The following is a 21,703-nucleotide window of genomic DNA, read 5'->3' as shown; positions in this document are numbered from 1 at the left end:
TTAAAGTAGAATATGTCACGAAAAAACAATCTCGGAATCAGAATGATAACTAAAAGCATTCCAGAGTTATTAATGTTTAAAGCGACAGTGGTCAGAATTGCAAAAAACGCTCTGGTACTTAAGGTGTAAAATGGCCTGGTCCTTAAAGGGTTAAAAAGATGAGTGAGGCCTGTCATTTTCATCATAGGTATATGTCAACTATGAGAGACATAATGAGAAAAAAAATCCATAAAATCACGTTCTCTGAGTTTATTTGCATATTAAGGTGTAAAATAAGTACTGTATTTCGTCACCTTCAAACAAGCACGATTTCTGTCTCTCACAGACCTGTAACTTCTTTAAGAGTCTCATCTGTCCTCCACTCGTTGCCTATATTAATGGCACCTGTTTGAACTTGTTATCAGTATAAAAGACACCTGTCCACAACCTCAAACAGTCACACTCCAAACTCCACTATGGCCAAGACCAAAGAGTTGTCAAAGGACACCAGAAACAAAATTGTAGACCTTCACCTGCAAGCAGCTTGGTGTGAAGAAGTCAAATATGGGAGCAATTATTAGAAAATGGAAGACATACAGGACCACTCATAATCTCCCTCAATCAGGGGCTCCACGCAAGATCTCACCCCATGGTGTCAAAATGATCACAAGAACGGTGAGCAAAAATGCCAGAACCACACGGCGGGACCTACTTAATGACCTGCAGAGAGCTGAGACCAAAGTAACAAAGGCTACCATCAGTAACACTACGCTGCCAGGGACTCAAATCATGCAGTGCCAAATGTGTCCCCCTGCTTAAGCCAGTACATGTCCGGGCCCGTCTGAAGTTTGCTAGAGAGCATTTGGATGATCCAGAAGAGTATTGGGAGAATGTCATATGGTCAAATGAAACCAAAGTAGAACTTTTTGGTAAAAACTCAACTCGTCGTGTTTGGAGGAGAAAAGAATGCTGAGTTGCATCCAAAGAACACCATACCTACTGTGAAGCGTGGGGGTGGAAACATCATGCTTTGGGGTTGTTTGTTTTTTTCCAGCAAAGGGACCAGGACGACTGATCCGTGTAAAGGAAAGAATGAATGGGGCCATGTATCATGAGATTTTGAGTGAAAACCTCCTTCCATTAGCAAGGGCATTAAAGATGAAACGTGGCTGGGTCTTTCAGCATTACAATTATCCCAAACACACCTCCCGGGCAACAAAGGAATGGCTTCGTAATAACATACGGTGTCACTAATAGTGATGAGCGGCATTGGCCATATTCGAATTTGCAATATTTCCTGAATATATAGACGAATATTCGTTCTATATTCGCAAATTTCGCGTATTCGTTATATTCGCATATTCGAGGAAGAAAACAGTGAGGGAGTGGGCAACTTTACTATTGGTTGCTAGGGATGTTGTTGATAACCATTCTAATCGTCCCACAAATGAAAAGAAGGAATATGCGCATATGCGGAAAAAAGTGAATATTCGTAATTTCAAATGTATAGTGAATATATTCAAAATATTCGCGAATTTGTTATATTCGTGATAAAAATTTGTAATGTGAATATTCGCGCCCAACACTAGTCACTAACAAAAGATGAGTTGTCTTTATTTTAGCTTTCACAAATCTGCACCACCTATGATATGTAAACAACAGCTAGGGTAAAAGAAAAAAGTATTTGATCCCCTGCTGATTTTGTATGTTTTCCCAAGAAATTATCAGTCTACGACTGTAATTGAAACTCCATGGAGGTGAGATCTTACATGGAGCCTCCCACCCATGGAGATTGACGTTATTTTGTATTTCTTCCATTTGCGAATAATTGCACCAACTTCTCACCAAGCTGCTTGGCGATGGTCTTGTAGCCCATTCCAGCTACCATCTTGTCCCTGACATCCTTGGACAGATCTTTGGTCTTGGCCATGGTGGAGAGTTTTGAATATAAATGGTGGATTGATTGTGTTTGTGGAAAGGGGTTCACAGATTTCTGGCCCTCTAGTTTATTACCTACAGTGAACAAGCAGAGATTAAGAACACTTAGGGGAGCCAGAAATCTTGTTGACTGATTGGACATCAGATATTTATTTCACTGAGTAAAATGGATATCATCTCATAATTTGAAATGCATTTGTCGTTTTTTCTGTCCCTCACTGTTCAAATAAACTGATCATTAAAGGGGTACTCCGCTGCTCAGCATTTGGAACAAACTGTTCCGAAAGCTGGAGCCGGCGCCGGGAGCTCGTGATGTCATAGCCTCGGCTCCTCATGACATGACGCCCTGCCCCCTCAATGCAAGTCTCTGGGAGGGGGCGTCACCATAGACTTGCATTGAGGGGGTGTGGTGGGACATCATGAGGGGCGGGGCTATGACATCACAAGCAGTTTGTTCCAAACACTGAGCAGCGGAGTATCCCTTTAAAGTAATAGACTGATCATGTGTTTGTCAGCACAAAAAAAAAAATCAGCAGGGGTCATATAATATTTTCCTTCACTGTATAATTATAAATACCATCTATATATATATTGTGGGAGATTAGCTCCACAGAGCCAGGCAAATAGCAGCAAAAATAAAGCCTTCTTACTCAAAATACAAAATAAATTCCTGCTCGTCCAAGCATTAACTATAAAATAATCCATCGTCTCTATACAGGTGGCTTACTACCAGCCACCCATCAAAACAGTCATTAAAGGGGTTATCCAGGAAAAAACTTTTTTTTATTTATCAACTGGCTCCAGAAAGTTAAACAGATTTGTAAATTACTTCTATAAAAAAATCTTTATCCTTTCAGTACTTATGAGCTTCTGAAGTTAAGGTTGTTCTTTTCTGTCTAAGTGCTCTCTGATGACACGTGTCTCAGGAAACGACCAGTTTAGAAGCAAATCCCCATAGCAAGCCTCTTCTAAACTGGGCATTTCCAGAGACAGGTGTCATCAGAGAGGATTTAGACAGAAAAGAACAACCTTAAATTCAGAAGCTCATAAGTACTGAAAGGATTAAGATTTTTTAATAGAAGTAATTTACAAATCTGTTTAACTTTCTGGAGCCAGTTGTATAACTTTCTGGAGCCAGGGGTATTTCCTGGAATACCCCTTTAAATGTGTTTCTCACACACATATTATGGTCTCTTTTTGTAATCAGAGAATCAGGACTCCAACTCCAATCAGAATTACAGTCTTAGGCTGGGTCCACACTACGTTTTGTCCCATACGGGAGCGCATACGGCAGGGGGGAGCTAAAAGCTCGCGCTCCCGTATGTTACCGTATGCGCTCCCGTATGTCATTCATTTCAATGAGCCGACCGGAGTGAAACGTTCGGTCCGGTCGGCTCATTTTTGCGCCGTAAGCGCTTTTACAACCGGACCTAAAACTGTGGTCAACCACGGTTTTAGGTCCGGTTGTAAAAGCGCATACGGCGCAAAAATGAGCCGACCGGACCGAACATTTCACTCCGGTCGGCTCATTGAAATGAATGACATACGGGAGCGCATACGGTAACATACGGGAGCGCGAGGTTTTAGCTCCCCCCTGCCGTATGCGCTCCCGTATGGGACAAAACGTAGTGTGAACCCAGCCTTAGCCTGCAGAGTAAACAACACTTTGCTTTAAAGCCTAGTAATCAGCTGTCTTCAGCACCTGTGATGATTTGGGGCCACCCAGAAAATCTGGACTTGCCAGGAATGGAATTAATGTCTTTACTGCTGTCAAAAAAAAACACTTTACCAAAATCCTCAGCAACTATAGAATGCTAGCAAATATTCCTGGATTCCTCAAATCTCGTCCAGCTTTTCTTGGATGAGCGATGCCTGACCACCATTCCCATCACTGTCTCACAATATTTTTAATAACCAACAATGCGATCAGCTTCTTTATCAGCTAAGCACCTACTTAAAAGCTTTATCCAGTCCCAAACGTAGGCCAATGTAATAAGCAGGTTCTGTTCTTTTGGTTGAAATCTAGATAGAGAAAAAGATAAAGTGCAATTGTTAGAATAAAATACTCAGAAATGTGTCCATAAACTAGTAATAGAGCTGAGGCATTCCCTGAGGTCCATAAAAGGACTATATCATTTAAAGGGGTACTCCAGCCCTAAGACATCTTATCCTCTATCCAAAGGATAGGGGATAATATGTCTGATCAAGGGGGTCCCGCTGCTGGGGACCCCCCACAATCTCTCATGCAGCACCCACGAAGCGATGATCGCTCCCTGCCTGAAGCCTCACGACCACAGGGCCACAACTCCGCCCTCTTGTGATGTCACACCACTCAATGCAAGTCTTTGAATATGGATAAGATGTCTTAGGGCCCGAGTACCCCTTTAAAGGGTACCTCTCATCAAATAAACTTTTGATATATTTTAGATTAATGAATGTTGAATAACTTTCCAATAGCATGTTAATGAAAAATATGCTTCTTTCTATTGTATTTTTCCCGATCAGTCCTGTCAGCAAGCATTTCTGACTCATGCTGGAGTCCTAAACACTCAGAGCTGCCAGCCTGCTTTGTTCACAGCCAAACAGGCTGTGAACAAAGCAGGCTGGCAGCTCTGGGTTTTCTCCTTTGTGAACAAAGCAGACTGGCAGCTCGTAGTGTTTAGGACTCCTGCATGAGTCTGAAATGCTTGCTGCCAGGACTGGTAGGGAGACCCCTAGTGGTCATTTCTTCAAAGTGGAAAATTAAATAGAAAGAAGCATATTTTTTAATAACATGCAATTGTGAAGTTATTCTGCATACATTAATCTATAATATATCAAAAGTTTTTTTGATGAGAGGTACCCTTTAAGCAAATTTTTTTGCCCCTGAAGTCATTGGCAAATGGGTGAAACAAATGGTAGTGTTTTGCATGTAATTATGATTGTTTAGTAGAAACTGAAGAATCTCTGAAGACTTTTGGTCATCACAAACACACTTTATAACCAAGACTGTTAAAGGGGTACTCTTTTTTATTTTTTTATTTAATCAACCGGTGCCAGAAAGTTGAACAGATTTGTAAATTACTTCTATTTAAAAATCTTAATCCTTCCAGTACTTATTAACTGCTGTATGCTCCAGAGGAAGTTCTTTTCATTTTGAATTTTTTTCCCGTCTGATCACAGTGCTCTCTGCTGACACCTCTGGCCATGTCAGGAACGGTCCAGAGCAAAAGCAAATCCCCATAGCAAGCCTATCTATTCTGCTCTTGACAGTTCCTGACATGGACAGAGTTGTCAGCAGAGAGCACTGTGGTCAGACGAAAAAATAAATTAAAAAAGAAAAGAACTTCCTCTGGCCCATACAGCAGCTGATAAGTACTGGAGGTATTAAGATTTTTAAATAGAAGTAATTTACAAATCACTATACCTTTCTGGCACCATATGATTAAAAAAAAATAAATGTTTTCCACCGGAGTACCCCTTTAACCCCTTGGGGACGGAGCCCATTATGACCCTAAGGACGGGAGCATTTTTTGCAAATCTGACCACTGTCACTTTAAGCATTAATAACTCTGGGATGCTTTTACTTATAAATTTGATTCCGAGATTGTTTTTTTCGTGACATATTCTACTTTATGTTAGTGGTAAATTTTCGGCGATACTTGCATCCTTTCTTGGTGAAAAATTCAAAAATTTCATGAAAAATTTGAAAATTTAGCATTTTTCTAACTTTGAAGCTCTCTGCTTATAAGGAATATGGATATTCCAAATAAATTATATATTGATTCTCATATACAATATGTCTACTTTATGTTTGCATCATAAAATTGATGAGTTTTTACTTTTGGAAAACATCAGAGGGCTTCAAAGTTCAGCAACAATTTTCAAATTTTTCGCAAAATTTTCAAAATCGGAATTTTTCAGGGACCAGTTCAGGTTAGAAGTGGATTTGAAGGGTCTTCTGGTTAGAAATACCCGATAAATTACCCCATTATAAAAACTGCACCCCTCAAAGTATTCAAAATGACATTCAGTAAGTGTGTTAACCCTTTAGGTGTTTCACAGGAATAGCAGCAAAGTGAAGGAGAACATTCAAAATCTTCCATTTTTTACACTGGCATGTTCTTGTAGACCCAGTTTTTGAATTTTTACAAGGGGTAAAAGGAAAAAAATCCTCTCAAAATTTGTAACCTAATTTCTCTCGAGTAAGAAAATACCTCATATGTGTATGTCAAGTGTTCGGCGGGTGCACTAGAGGGCTCAGAAGGGAAGGAGCAACAATGGGATTTAGGAGAGTGAGTTTTTCTGAAATGGCTTTTGGGGGGCATGTCCCATTTAGGAAGCCCCTATGGTGCCAGGACAGAAAAAAAAAAAAAACACATCGCACACTATTATGGAAACAACACCCCTCAAGGAAAGTAACAAGGGGCACAGTGAGCCTTAACACCCCACAGGTGTTTGACAACTTTTTGTTAAAGTTGGATGTGTAAATGAAAAAATATATTTTTCCACTAAAATGCTGGTTTTTCCCCAAATTTTACTTTTTTACAAAGGGTAATAGGAGAAAATGCCCCCCCCCCCCAAAAAAAAAAATTTGTAACCCCATTTCTTCTAAGTATGGAAATACCCCATGTTTGGACGTCAAGTGCACTGCGAGCGAACTACAACGCTCAGAAGAGAAGGAGCGCCATTGAGCTTTTAGAGAGATAATTTGTTTGGAATGGAAGTCGGGGGCCATGTGCATTTACAAAGCCCCCCGTGGTGCCAGAACAGTGGACCCCCCACATGTGACCCCCATTTTGGAAACTACACCCCTCAGGGAATGTAATAAGGGGTACAGTGAGCATTTACACCCTACTGGCGTTTGACAGATCTTTGGAACAGTGGGCTGTGCAAACAAAAAAATTACATTTTTCATTTTCACGTACCACTGTTCCAAAAATCTGTCAGACACCTGTGGGGCGTAAATGCTCACTGTACCCCCTTCATACTTGAAGCAGGAAACTTGCTGTAAACCCGCCAGTGTGAATGTACCCTGTACGTTCACATGGGGGGGGGGGGGGCAAACCTCCAGCTGTTTCAAAACTACAACTCCCAGCATGCACGGTCTGTCAGTACATGCTGAGAGCAGTAGTTTTGCAACAGCTGGAGGCACACTGGTTGGAAAACCTTCAGTTAGGTTCTGTTACCTAACTCAGTATTTTCCAACCAGTGAGCCTCCAGCTGTTGCAAAACTACAACTCCCAGCATGCACGGTCTGTCAGTACATGCTGGGAGTTGTAGTTTTGAAACAGCTGGAGGCACACTGGTTGGAAAATACTGAGTTAGGTTCTGTTACCTAACTCAGTATTTTCCAACCAGTGTGCCTCCAGCTGTTGCAAAACTACAACTCCCAGCATGCCTAGACAGCAAACAGCTGTGTGGGTATGCTAGGAGTTGTAGTTTTGCAAGATCTAGAGGGCAGTATAGAGATCACTGTGCAGTGGTCTCTAAACTGCAGACCTCCAGCTGTTGCAAAACTACAAATTCCAGCATGCCCACACCGCAAACAGTTGTCTGGGCATGCTGGGAGTTGTAGTTTTGCAACATCTGGAGGGCTACAGTCTAGAGACCACTATAGTGGTCTCAGACTGTAGCCCTCTAGATGTTGCTAGGCAACTACTCACCGGCTTCCGTCGCATCCGGGAGCCGTCCTCTTCTGCCGCACGCCGCCGCAGATCGCCGTTGCCGCCGCCGACCCCCGTCGCTCCGCTGCCTCCGGAGGGGTAAGTGGACGTCGGCGCCCGGTCCTCTTCGTTTACCCCGTTCTGCCCCGCCTATTGTGGGAGGGCAGGACGGGGAAAACGAAAGTAAACCCCTCCGCCCATGATCTGCTATTGGTGGTCGCGTCTAGACCACCAATAGCAGGGATAGGAGGGGTGGCAACTCTGCCACCTCACTCCTATCGCTTTAGGGGGATCGTGGGTGTCTTAGACACCCGCGATCCCCCTTCTATTCCGGGTCACCGGGTCACCATAGACCCGTAATGACCCGGAATCGGCGCAAATCGCAAGTGTGAATTCACTTGCGATTTGCGCCGATCGCCGACATGGGGGGGTCTAATGACCCCCCTGGGCATTTGCACGGGGTGCCTGCTGATAGATATCAGCAGTCACCCCGGCCCGGTCCCCGTCCGGCGCGCGGCGGGGGCCGAAATTCCCACGGGCGTATGGATACGCCCTTCGTCCTTAAGTACCAGGACGCAAGGGCGTATGCATACGCCCTTCGTCCCCAACAGGTTAAGCAACCTCACTGACACCCTACTGGGGAAAAAAGTGGAGTTCCTTCAGGGTTGCAATTTTACCTTATACAGTGGTCCCTCAACATATGATGGCAATCCGTTCCAAATGGACCATCGTTTGTTGAAACCATCGTATGTTGAGGGATCCGTGCAATGTAAAGTATAGGACAGTGGTCTACAACCTGCGGACCTCGAGATTGGCTGTCCGGGCATGCTGGGTGTTGTAGTTTTGCAACATCTGGAGGTCCGCAGGTTGAAGACCACTGGTATCGGAGGTTAAACTCACGTGTCCCCGCCGCTCCGGACCATCACCGCTGCCCTGGATGTCGCCTTCCATCGCTGTCGCCGCGTCCCCGGGGTGTTCCCTACGCTCCGGCAAGGCCTCTTCTTCCCCGGCATCCTTGCTCTCTATCGCCACCATCACGTCGCTACGCACGCCGCTCCTATTGGATGACGGGACGGCGTGCGCAGCGACGTGACGATGACGATGCAGGGGATCCCGAAGAAGACGCGCCGGAGCCCGGAGGACAGGTAAGTGACCATCACCGGAGCACACGGGGCAGCTGAAGCAGTCTGCGCTGCCGGATAGCCGTTTATGCGATGGCCCCGACATACAAATGCATCGTATGTTGATGCTGCCTTCCAGTGGCGTTGCGACCCGGGTGCGGGGGTTGCGGCCCGCACCGGGAGACACCAACCTAATGGGGTGACACCAAGACGCTCCGCAGCATCCCCCCCATCTGTGCCCGACCGGCCTCCCGTCAGTCAGCAACATCCCCTCCCCCCCCCGGCGCTGTGTGTGAGGTGCGGTGCGCCCGTCCGTCAGCACCCCCCCCCTGCCTTCACCAGCAATGTGCCCGGCCTCCGCTCCCACATCTGCGCTGGCCTGACGTCACACCGCATGGCCGCGCAGGAGGACGTCAGTTACGTCACAGGGCGCCCGGTGAGAAGGATCGCTGCGCTGGATGGGTGAGTGTGTGTGTCTGTCTGTCTCTATCTCTGTCTGTGTGTGTGTATGTGACTGTGTGTGTGTGTGTGACTGTGTGTGTGTGATTGTGTGTGTGTATGTGACTGTGTGTGTGTATGTGACTGTGCGTGTGTATGTGACTGTGCGTGTGTATGTGACTGTGTGTGACTGTGTGTGTGTATGTGTGTATGTGACTGTGTGTGTGCGACTGTGTGTGTATGTGTGTGTGCCACTGTGTGTGTATGTGACTGTGTGTGTATGTGACTGTGTGTGTGACTGTGTGTGTATGTGACTGTCTGTGTGTGAGACTGTGTGACTCTGTGTGTGGGTGTGTGTGTGTGTGTGTGTGTGGGGGGGGGGTTTACCAGCGATTTAATGTGGGGATACTTTGACCCATTGTGGGGAACCTGCAAGGGAACCTGCGGCCTAATGTGGGGAAACTACTACCAAATGTGCGGAGTCTATGCTACCTAATGTGGGGAGTCTATGCTACCTAATGTGGGGAAACTGCTACCTAATGTGGGGAATCTGTGCTACCAAATGTGGGGAGTCTGTGCTACCGAATCTGGGGAATCTATGCTACCTAATGTGGGGAAACTGCTACCTAATGTGGGGAATCTGTGCTACCTAATGTGGGGAAATTGCTAACTAATGTGAGGGAACTGCTGCCTACCTAATGTGGGGGAACTGCTGCCTACCTTATGCTCCCCCCTGGCAGTAGCACCCTCATCATCCACCAGCAACACCCCCCCCCCCAGCAGTAGCACCTCCATCAGCAGATCCTGATGGTGGATGATGGCGGTGCTCCTGCCAGGAGGATGATCCTGCCGATGGATGATGGGGGTCATACTGCCAGGGGGGATGGCCAGTAGCACCCTCATCATCCTCGTGCAACACCCCCCTGTAGTAGCACCCCCATAATCCACTAGCAACATCACCAATACCCCCCTCCCGTGGTAATAGCATCAGCTAACGGATGTTGAGGGGTCTTACTGCGGTTGTGGTATTATATTCAGAGGGTGCACTGTATGGCAACGTTATATTCAGAGGGTGCAGTTTGTGGTAGTATTATTAGAGATGAGCGAACTTACAGTAAATTCGATTCGGCACGAACTTCACGGCTCGGCAGTTGATAACTTATCCTGCGTAAATTAGTTCCGCCTTCAGGTGCTCCGGTGGGCTGGAAAAGGTGGATACATTCCTAGGAAAGAGTCTCCTAGGACTGTATCCACATTTTCCAGCCCACAGGAGCACCTGAAGGCTGAACTAATTTATGCAGGAAAAGTCATCAACTGCCGAGCCGAGAAGTTCGTGATGAATCAAATTTACTGTAAGTTCGCTCATCTCTAAGTATTATATTCAGAGGGTACAGTGTGTGGCGGTATTATATTCAGGGGTACAGTATGTGGCAGATTTATATTCAGAGGGTACAGTGTGTGGCAGATTTATATTCAGAGGGTACAGTATGTGGCAGATTTATATTCAGAGGGTACAGTATGTGTTGGTATTATATTCAGAATGTACAGTGTGTGGTAGTATTATATTCAGTGGGTACAGTGTATGGAAGGCTTATAATCAGAGAGTATAGTGTATAGTAGTATTATATTTAGAGGATACTGTGTCTGGCAGGTTTATAATAATACTTGTTTTTATATAGAGGATGAGAATGCGCTGACATAGTGAGGAGTCATCTGGGCGTCACATTCTACAGACAGAAGTTTTAGCTGGACCAGGCGGTATGTACCATCTGAATTAGATAAGGAAAGACTATAAAGAAGACCTCACCTATAGTTACTGATATCATTGTGTATTCTCCTCACTATAGAGAAGATGTCACCTGTAGTCACTGATATCATTGTGTATTCTCCTCACTTTAGAGAAGACGTCACCTGTAATCACTGATATCTTTGTGTATTCTCCTCACTATAGAGAAGATGTCACCTGTAGTCACTGATATCATTGTGTATTCTCCTCACTATAGAGAAGATGTCACTTGTAGTCACTGATATCATTGTGTATTCTCCTCACTATAGAGAAGACGTCACCTGTAATCACTGATATCATTGTGTATTCTCCTCACTATAGAGAAGATGTCACCTGTAGTCACTGATATCATTGTGTATTCTCCTAACTATAGAGAAGACGTCACCTGTAGTCACTGATATCATTGTGTATTCTCCTCACTATAGAGAAGATGTCACCTGTAGTCACTGATATCATTGTGTATTCTCCTAACTATAGAGAAGACGTCACCTGTAGTCACTGATATCATTGTGTATTCTCCTCACTATAGAGAAGACATCACCTGTAATCACTGATATCATTGTGTATTCTCCTCACTATAAAGAAGACGTCACCTGTAGTCACTGATATCATTGTGTATTCTCCTCACTATAGAGAAGATGTCACCTGTAGTCACTGATATCATTGTACATTCTCCTCACTATAGAGAAGACGTCACCTGTAGTCACTGATATCATTGTGTATTCTCCTCACTATAGAGAAGACGTCACCTGTAATCACTGATATCATTGTGTATTCTCCTCACTATAGAGAAGACGTCACCTGTAGTCACTGATACCATTGTACATTCTCCTCTCTATGTCCTATCAGAGCTGTAGTCGCTTGTCAGTTCTACAGTTAGGTCAGTGATACTACAACTCCCAGCATAACCTTACCACTGCTCAAAAGGGGTACTGGAAAACTTTTTTTTAATCAACTGGTGCTACAAAGTTAAACAGATTTGTAAATTACTTCTATTTAAAAATCTTAATCCTTCCAGTACTTATTAGCTGCTGTATAAGCGATTCACAGGAAGTTATTTTCTTTTTTAATTTCTTTTCTGTCTGACCACAGTGCTCTGTGCTGACACCTCTGTCCATGTCAAGAACTGTCCATAGTAGGAGCAAATCCCCATAGCAAACCTCTCCTGCTCTGGACAGTTCCTGACATTGACAGAGGTATCAGCAAATAACACTGTGGTCAGACTGGAAAGAACTACACAACTTCCTGTGGAGCATACAGCAGCTTATAAGTACTGTAAGGATTAAGATTTTAAATAGAAGTAATTTAAAAATCTGTTTAATTTTCTGGCACCAGTTGATATAAAAGTAAATGTTTTCCAGTGGAGTACCCCTTTAAGTAATTCTGGGAGCTGTATATTTAAATGGTGAAAACTTCTTTAACACTTTCCTATTCTGTGGCAACTGGTATATCTGATTATTATACTGGAATTTCTCACAATGCGCTACAACAGTGGTGTCTGTCACAACAGGCTAAAAACTTACTGGGGGGAGGGGGGAGGTATGGGGGTGACACCATTTTCTACCGCACCGGGTGACATCAACCCTAGCAACGCCACTGCTGCCTTCAATATGCGATGGCCTCTGAGAGGTCATCGCATGTTGAAATGATCGTATGTCGGTGCCATCATAGGTCGGGGGTCACTGTATATTGCAGGAACAAATATCACGGTGGGTCCCTGGTCAGAAATGAGAAGAAAGTTAGTATTCAGAACTCACATATTTCCAGAGGAATTTCTGCTCAAGATCACTATTAATGGTGACAAGATGAGAAAAATTACGATTACAAAATTCTTGCGCTTTCTCCATCGGAACTTGATCCTTGCTAATATAGTATTGTCTGTCATTATAGATTAGCCAGCCGTCACTTGTAAATTCATATTCTGTAAAGGGGATATAAAAACCTGATAAAAACACACATTTGAGAATGACATAACAAATAAAAATAAATGCATAAAATGTATCAGGCAGCACAAGGGTTACTGGATTGTGGTTGGTTTTTGATCATTTTTCTTCAGGGCACTAAATTACTTATAATAATCAATTCCCATCATAGTATTTGACCTCTCATTGGGCTCATTCGGTATGCTGGATGTTCATGGTATCTACGATACAGTGAAAAACATTCTACAGTACGGTGTTTTTTCCCTCTGCTATAGGTTATAGCAGTGGTCTTCAACCTGCGGACCTCCAGATGTTTCAAAACTGCAACTCCCAGCATGCCCGGACAGCCGACGGCTGTCCGGGCATGCTGGGAGTTGTAGTTTTGCAACATCTGGAGGTCCGCAGGTTGAAGACCACTGGGTTATAGGGCGAAGAAATCATTCATTGCTATGTACTCAAAAAAGTATTTCGGATTATTTGTAAACACTTCTTTGTATTGGCCCAAATCTGCAACGTCTGGTTTACCATGTCTACACACTGTGCAGCGGAGGGAAAAAATTATTTGATCCCCTCCGAATGTTGTACTTTTGCCCCCACTGACAATGAAATGATCGGTCTATCATTTTATTTGAACAGTGAGAGACAGAATAACAAACAAATCTAGAAAAACGCATTTCAAATAAGTTATGAATTGATTTGCATTTTACTCCCATTTTAATCCCCTATCAAAATCAACAAGATTTCTGGCTGCCATTTGTCTTTTATACAGGTAACAAGCTGAAATGAGGAGCACTCTCTTATTTTCAGCTTGATACCTGTGTGATAGCCTGGGGATGTAGGGTATGGGGAGCGTAGCTGTGCTGTAATTAAAGGGTGTTTATTAACCCTTGCTATTTGTGACGCCAGGGTGAGGGCTCCTCAGTAATGCTTGTCCTACCGCCGCCCTTCCCAGGAATGATAGGGAGGTATATAATAATAGATTGTCCACAACCGGAGACTTTTCTGAAACAGGATTAACTTTTACTGAAGGTTTTCTGCAAGCTTCAATAACAGAACAGTCTCTAAGCATAACAACGGCTTTCCTTTTGACAAAGGTTGGGACTTTAGCATTTAGAGTCTTTTAGTACTGTGCGCTGTTCCACTGGATTTAAGGGTTTAGTTGCAGTCCAATAGTCACGCTAGCATTTGCGGGGATTTAGATTTGAACTCACAGTTTTGGTAAAGCTGAGGCCAGCAGGTTTGGTTAGGCCTAGCGTGTCTTTGAAAGTTGCGCAGATCCGTCCTGCTAGTCCGGCATCCACGAGAGCAGCAACCCAAGAAAGCGATAATTGGCTACAGCTCCCTTATATGGGCAGGGGCTGGACTAATGCTAATTGGTCTAAACGGATGTCAATCACCATTACAAAGATTTGTGGGTAACACATGACCCAAGGACCTCCAAAGGTCCTCCAACATACCATAGAGGTTATTAGAATGGTCACATGACCGAAGGTCCTGCGACGCTAAACAAGGTAAGCACTATACATTGTCATAAAATATATACTATTATTAAATATATACATATATTATCAATATAGAATTAGACTTGAGGAGAGGCGACTAGGGGCTGTCCCACCTGAGGAATCCTACCTGAAAGTAGTTACTCTGACTTTGGGGACCTCTGCACTAGGTACGGTATGCAATACGGTACCGGGACACCACAAATGTATAGAAGAAACTGTCCACAGATACAATTCATCAGATTCTAAAAAACAAGGCTGGAATGGGCTGCAAAACCATCGCCAAACGGCTTGGTGAGAAAATGAAACAGTCGGTGCCATTGTTCCCAAATGGAAGAAACTAAAAATCCCTGTCAATCTCCCTCAGTTGGGGGCTCCATGTAAGATTTCACCTCGTGGAGTTTTAAAGGGTTACTCCGCTCCCCAGCATCCGGAACTTAATGTTCCAAATGCTGTGTGCGGGCTTCCGTGTTCACGCCAGCCCCCCTGTGACGTCACGCCCCCTCAATGCAAGTCCATGGGAGGGGGCGTGACGGCCATCGCGCCCCCTTCCTATAGACTTTCATTGAGGGGGCAGGGCATGACGTCACAAGGGGGTGGGCATGAACACGGAAGCCCGCACACAACGTTTGGAATATTGAATTCCGGGGCTGGGGAGCAGAGCAACCCTTTAATGATCAGGAGAATAGAGAGGAATCAGCCCGGAACTACACAGGAGGATCTTGTCAATGATCTCAAGGCAGCTGGGACCAAAAATCACTAAGAAAACAATTGGTAAAATACACTAAACAGTGCAGAACTGTAATCCTGCAGCACCCACAATTTCCTTCTGCTTAAAGGGGTACTCCGCTGCTCAGCGTTTGGAACAAACTGTTCTGAATGCTGGAGCCGGGAGCTTGTGACATCATAGCCACGCCCCCTCATGCCGTCACACCCCGCCCCCTCAATGCAAGTCTATGGGAGGGAGCGTGACAGCTGTCACGCCCCCTCCCATAGACTTGCATTGAGGGGGAGGGGCTATGAAGTCACAAGCTCCCAGCGCCGGCTCCAGCATTCGGAACAGTTTGTTCTAAATACTGAGCAGCGGAGTATCCCCTTTAAATAAGCACATGTACAGGCCTGTCTGCTAAGTCTGCCAATGAATATGTAAATGATTTCGATGTTAATTCAATAAAATGCAAATCACTTCATAACTTATTTGAAATGCACTTTTCTGGATTTTTTGCTGTTACTTTGTCTCTTGCTTTTCAAATGAACCGACCGTTAAAATTTAGGGGTTCTGCTTCTAGGGTCTGTATTTAGGGCAGTGTTCTCAAACTTTGGACCTGCAGAAGTTGCAAAACTTCATCTCCCAGCATGCCCAGACAGCCCTGTGTTGTATTTATCATAACACTGATTGACAGTGTAACAAGTACATTTGGTCAGGCATCACATGCTGTGCTTTGGCCACATACAGGCCAATTGGCTACGGCATTAACGCCCCCCCCCCCCCCCCCCAAAAAAAAGTTGTGTATTAAAATCCCTACTCAGCCTTCAGCCTCCCCTGCTAGCCATTAACTATTCTTTTGCCTGCCATTCTGTACCCTGTAGTACTCCTGATTTTGTACCTTGGCTTGTAACCTGACTATATTCTTACTATCTGATTCTGTATCTCGCTGCTATCTTGACTGTTACTTGACCTGCCTGATTTTGCTTTGTTTGTCAGTTTGCTGTTACCTATTATGTGCGCCCTGTTGTGTGCTATTGTTGACGCTTTTGTGCCCTGACCTTTTTCCTAACTTCCATACTCTGTTGTTTGTTTCTTTGACTTGTCTACGCCTTGCAACTTAGTATCTTAGCGACCAGCACTGTGTTTGGGGCCAAACTATAAGAAAGTAGGCACCTCAAAAGGCAGGGATGGAGGTCGTGAGTCAGTTCAGGGCTACACTATTCCCTGCCCAACATAATAGACAGACCAGGTTGGTGTGCAAAAAATAAACTGCTTACCAATAGGTTTTGGTTCTTCCTTTAATATTGCTTCTAGAAACAAGATAAAAAAAAAAAAGAGGAAAAGTTTCATCAGAAAATTACATATGTGTAATAATCAATTTTATTACTGGTACAATTTCTGTCCAGTTAGGTTTCCAGCACTTTGCTATGGCTATTTTGGACATGATAGGGGTTGTGCGACTAATGATCACAGTGTTGCTCTTTGTGGGTTATGCTGCAGCACAGCTATGGCAAGTAAATGGGGATGCAATGCAAGACTGCCAATCTAAGATAAGGCCCCCGCCCTAGTTTAAGAACCTATCCTATAAATCATGTAATTTCCTCATCATTCCCCTATTCAGTATTCCCCAACCCGGTGGCCTCCAGCTGTTGCAAAACTACGACTGCCAGCATGCCTTGACAGCCTAAGGCTTCTGTAAGCACTAAAGCGGACATTGAAACCTCTGTAGGGCTTCTTCATTCTGAATTACTCTAGGACAAATTTTCTCAACTAGTGTGGATCAAGCTGCTGCAAAACTACATCTCCCAGCATGCCCAGACAGTCTTCAGCTGTCTGGGCATGCTGGGAGTTGTAGTTCTGCAACAGCTGGAGGAACACTGGCTGAAAAACACAGCTCTAGGAATTGCACCTGTAGGTGGACATGTTTGTACCTTTTTTCAGTTTACAAATCCATTGCCATGTAGTATCACAATGTACAATACGCCACTTTAATCTAAAACCAAACAGCGCCCCACAGGACTCCTGCCCGTTGTCAGTGTCCGGTTCCTGATAGTACCAGCTTTCATAACTAAACTAAAAACAAACAAAAAAAAAATATATATATATATATAATTAATTAGCTTATAACAACAAATTAAATCCATTTCCCTTGCTCCAGCATGATCTGTTAATAGAGTCTGCCAAGGCAAACAGCAGAGCACCAATGACACTTAGGCTAAGTTTCCACTTGTTTTTTTTTCCGGCAGTTTTTTGGAAAACTGCCACTGCAGTTTTTGAGCCAAAGTCAGAAGTGGATCCATAAGGGAGGAGAAGTGTAAGTACTTCCTTTACATTTTTCATTCCTTTTGAATACATTTCTGGCTTTGGCTCAAAAACTGCAGTGGCAGTTTTCCAAAAACTGCCAGAAAAAAAGTGGAAACTTAGCCTTAGCAATGCTATGCAATTGCATAGTATTGTTCAGTCTTAGCAATCTAATGATTACTTTCATTTGTCCCCTAGTCGACTTAAAAAGTGTAAAATAAATCATAACAAAATGTTTTTAAAAATATATAAAGGATGATGATGGGAGAATATCCCCATAGGAACTGCACAGCTCCCGGGACGTGAGTCATCAGAGAGCAGTTAGACAGAAAACAAAAACTCAACTTCAGAAGCTAATAACTATTGGAAGGATTAAGATTTTTTTTAATAGAAGTAATTTACAAATCTGTTTAACTTTCCAGAGCCAGTTGATATATAAAAAAAAAAAAAAAAGTTTTGGCCTGGAATACCCCTTTAAGCATTTAGATTTTGTTATAAAAATTTCCCTTTTCTTAAAAGTAATGCAGCAATAGAAAAACTGTAAATATGGATATTGGTTTAATTGTATTTACACACAGAATAAATGTAACGGGGGCGATTTACTATTTTGATCCTGACTCTTTTTTCTTGGGTTTTGCGCCCATATAGTGTAGCACTTTTGAGCGCCAGACTATTCAACCAAAAAGTCCAAAAACCCAAATAACTCTCCGCATTACTCGGAAAACCTGAAAAAGAGGCGTGTTCCCCCAAAAAGTGGTGTTTCCCCGACAGTTTAAATAAAACAATAAATTTACTAATATTCCTACATAAAATGTCGTGAATTTGAGCTCTCGAAAACCTGACAGCTCAGAGAAGTTGAAAAAATAGCAAAACCTTGGAAAATGATGGAAAAATACCTATCAGGAAAACATGTCCACAATGAAAACAACACTCCATTCCACTGATTAGTAAATCACCCCCACTGTGTCAGCTTTACTGTAAAGTGCACTGCCTAAAAACAATCCCCCCCCCCCACACCCCAAAAAAAAAAGAAATGCATAATTGAAAGTTTTTTCCAATTTTCTCCAACAAATAATATTTTTTCTCGTTGCTCTGTACATTTTATGGTAAAATATGAGGCCCCATTGCAAAGTACATATGGTCATGCAAAAAACAACCCATATGGGTCTGTGTATATGAAAAAAAAAAAAAAAAAGTTATGGCTCTTAAAGTGAGGAGGAAAAAATGAAAATGCAAAAAAAAATCTGCTGTGTCCTGAAGGGGTTAAAGGGGTTATCCAGGAAAACAATTTTTTTTTTAAATATATCAACTGGCTCCAGAAAGTTAAACAGATTTGTAAATGACTTCTATTAAAAAATCCTAATCCTTTCAGTATTTACGAGCTGCTGAAGTTGAGTTGTTCTTTTCTGTCTAAGTGCTCTCTGATGACACCTGTCTTGGGGAGTGTCCAAAGTTGAAGCAAATCCCCATAGCAAACCTCTTCTACTTTGTGCAGTTCCCGAGACAAGGAGAGATGTCAGCAGAGAGCACTGTTGCCAGACAGAAAACAACTCAACTCCAGCAGCTGATAATTATTAGAAGGATTAAGATTTTTTAATAGAATTCATTTACAAATCTCTTTAACTTTCTGTAGCCAGTTGATATAAAAATAAAAATAAAAGTTTTTTTTCCTGGAATACCCCTTTAAGGAGACCTACAGATATATTCAGTACTGGAAGCCACCCTGGCACATCTGCCAAAATTGTTTTCCAAATCAGGCTCGTTCAGGCCTTGTTTTTATTATGATATTAGCAAAGTGACGGCAATTGTTTTGATAACATACAAGGCATTACTTACAGGTGAGCCATCTGACCATGTAGGGCCTTCATCAGGATTACTGTACTTTAGTCCAATCCAGATAGGTTTATAGCTGCCATGAGAACTTAAATACAAATAAAAAGATGAATAATCAGCAATGTGCCCTGATCTGTAAATCAAACTGATGGTCAGCCCCTCCGACTCTATAACATGATGCGTCCAGATAGGAGCTGACTTTCAGCGTGACAGGTTCCTACCTCATCATTGATAACACAGCCGTCTCGTCTTCACTGCTTATGATACTAAGCAAGTCACCTCCTATAGCTCTGCAAAATTCTCTTGCTTCATACCAGGACTTTTCTTCATACTTTTCATCAGAGTAATACTATTAAAAGAAAGAAAAATAAGAAATCTTGTATAAAAAAAAAATTCCCCTTCATGATTTAAAGGGGTACTCCGCTGCTCAGCGTTTGGCACAAACTGTTCGGAACGCTGAAGTCGGTGCCGGGAGCTTGTGACGTCATAGCCCCCTCATGACATCACACCCCGCCCCCTCAATGCAAGTCTATGGGAGGGGGCGTGACATGTAAAACACATGCTGTATCACCAATTGCTTTGTAACACTGTATACAGTAGAATCTCCCAATAGCGGTCACTTACAGGGGGAAAAAAATGTCCACCATTGAGTAATGTCCCCCATTTTGAAAAAAGGCTAAACAAGATTTTGAAATTACCAAATACTTTACTGTATAGTGTAATTACCTATACAACACGATACAAAGCAAAAGTATAAAGAAATAATTTTGTACTGCTCACAGTCAGTGCAGCACACAGGACATCAAACCCACATAGAGCCCCTGCACCTGAGCCTGCTGGCCAGGTAAGAAGAACAATAGGAGGAGGGAAGGGGAAAAGTAATGTGGCACAGGGGTTAATCAAGGGGAGGGATGGTTTGGCACAGGGCACAGGGGGAATAAAGTGGCACAGGAGGATAAAGGGGGGAGAGAAATGGCACAGGGGGAATTATTTGGTACAGTAGGGATGAAATGACATGGGGAGAAAGGGGAGAAAGAAATGGCACAGGGGAGAATGATGTGGCACAGGGGGTGGTAAAGAGGGTAATAAAGGGGGGGGGGATGATTTGGCACAGGGGGAATAAAGTGGCATGTGGCATGGGGGGGGGGATCAGAGGGGGGTGAATGAGCAGGCCGGTAGATGTATAGAAGCAACCACACGAGCCTGGTTTTCCACTATTGGGAGTGTGTTGCTCAGCACTGGTGTGCCCCTATTAACCATTAAGTCTTATGGGACTGTTCCAGAGAATAAAGAACGGTTCGCTATTGGGAGATGTCCTCTATTTGAACGTGTCTGCCAAGGTAGATTTTACTGTATAAGTCTGCCTTATTTTACTGTTTGTTATGCTTGATAAAATCAATGTATGCCGGAACGTCGCATCTCTTTTGTAATACGGTACAATAAATCTTCAGCCCTGATTTGAACACTGGACCCTTGGAGTAGTGCAAAACTTTTTGTAATTTTTGAAAACAAAAGAACTAAGAACGCCATTTTATAGGTCTCCAAGCAAAAGTAGAAGAAAGGCACTGGAAGACAGATAGACTATCAAAACAGACATGTCATTTTATAATACCATTTGTGCCTGTACAGATCTTCTTACCTTGAAGCATGCATTGCCTGATGGAGTCCAGTCAATTGGACATGGGATAGGCAATGGTGTCGCAGGGCTAGGCGGAAAAATTGTTGCTCCTTGTGCCCACTTTTTGCACACATACTTAGTCTTTTCTTCACAGTTTATAACGTCCCATAGTCCGGCTTTGGTTCCAGTTCCCATCGCGACACAGCCCTGTCTTCTGTCTTTGAAATGTAATAAAAATGGAAGAGATTTATGGAGAAAGACGCTGCACATTTACATTTCCCATTTCTCCCTGGGACAAGTAGACAGTAATGCAGCCCTATGGAAAGGGAATGAGGAGGAAATATCTGGAGTCGAGAAACTCCAGGGCAGCAGAAGTTTGAGTGTCCTAATGTTTCCCAACCAGGGTGCCTCCAGCTGTTGCACAAAAAGAGTCTGCATATTGATGCACTGTGTTTATGCCATATAGACTTTACCATTACCTGTTTACTCATAACCCGATTGTTACCCACACTGATCCAATATTGTTTTCCCTTCCAAACATTATACTACTTCACTGTTCCAAGTTACTTCACTTATAGGGTACTCAGTGTGTACCGAGCTAGTTAAAGAGGTATTCCAGGATTTTTTTTTATTTGACTGTGCTACAGGGGCTGTAAAGTTAGTGTAGTTCATAATATAGTGTCTGTACCTGTGTGTGACAGTTTTCTCACAATTCTTATGTGATTTTCACCCCAATATTTATTTTTAACAGCATACAAAATGACTGTTGTCTCAGATTTTTCCCAGGAAACCTGACTCACTAGTCAGCTGATGACAGGGAGCCTGTCTGCTTCAATGGGTGGAGGGTTCGCTTGGTGGGAGAGTGATCAATCTCCAACTAATGCACAGCTGTAGGCACCCTGATTGAAAACCAC

General features: G+C 43.3%; 1 protein-coding gene across 5 annotated transcripts in view; it reads right to left on the bottom strand.

Moving 5' to 3' along the window:
• Positions 1–21,703, bottom strand: part of STAM (signal transducing adaptor molecule) — a 222,722-nt gene that overhangs the window by 55,316 nt on the left and 145,703 nt on the right. For 4 of the 5 annotated variants that reach the window (XM_056519183.1, XM_056519186.1, XM_056519185.1 and 1 more), the window contains 7 exons: positions 20,811–21,007; positions 19,393–19,520; positions 19,175–19,259; positions 16,969–17,110; positions 16,315–16,347; positions 12,665–12,828; positions 3,872–3,939 (listed from right to left, as the gene is read on the bottom strand). In XM_056519183.1, coding sequence (XP_056375158.1) covers positions 3,872–3,939; positions 12,665–12,828; positions 16,315–16,347; positions 16,969–17,110; positions 19,175–19,259; positions 19,393–19,520; positions 20,811–21,007 — 817 coding nt within the window. Of the gene's footprint in view, positions 1–3,871; positions 3,940–12,664; positions 12,829–16,314; positions 16,348–16,968; positions 17,111–19,174; positions 19,260–19,392; positions 19,521–20,810; positions 21,008–21,703 lie in introns of those variants that run through there. The other variant, XM_056519187.1, reaches the window with a different exon arrangement.

Source organism: Hyla sarda, chromosome 5 (genome assembly GCF_029499605.1).
Source record: "Hyla sarda isolate aHylSar1 chromosome 5, aHylSar1.hap1, whole genome shotgun sequence".
Classification (NCBI taxonomy): domain Eukaryota; kingdom Metazoa; phylum Chordata; class Amphibia; order Anura; family Hylidae; genus Hyla; species Hyla sarda.
Note: the sequence above shows the minus strand (reverse complement) of the source record. Positions and strands in the feature narration are given on the sequence as shown.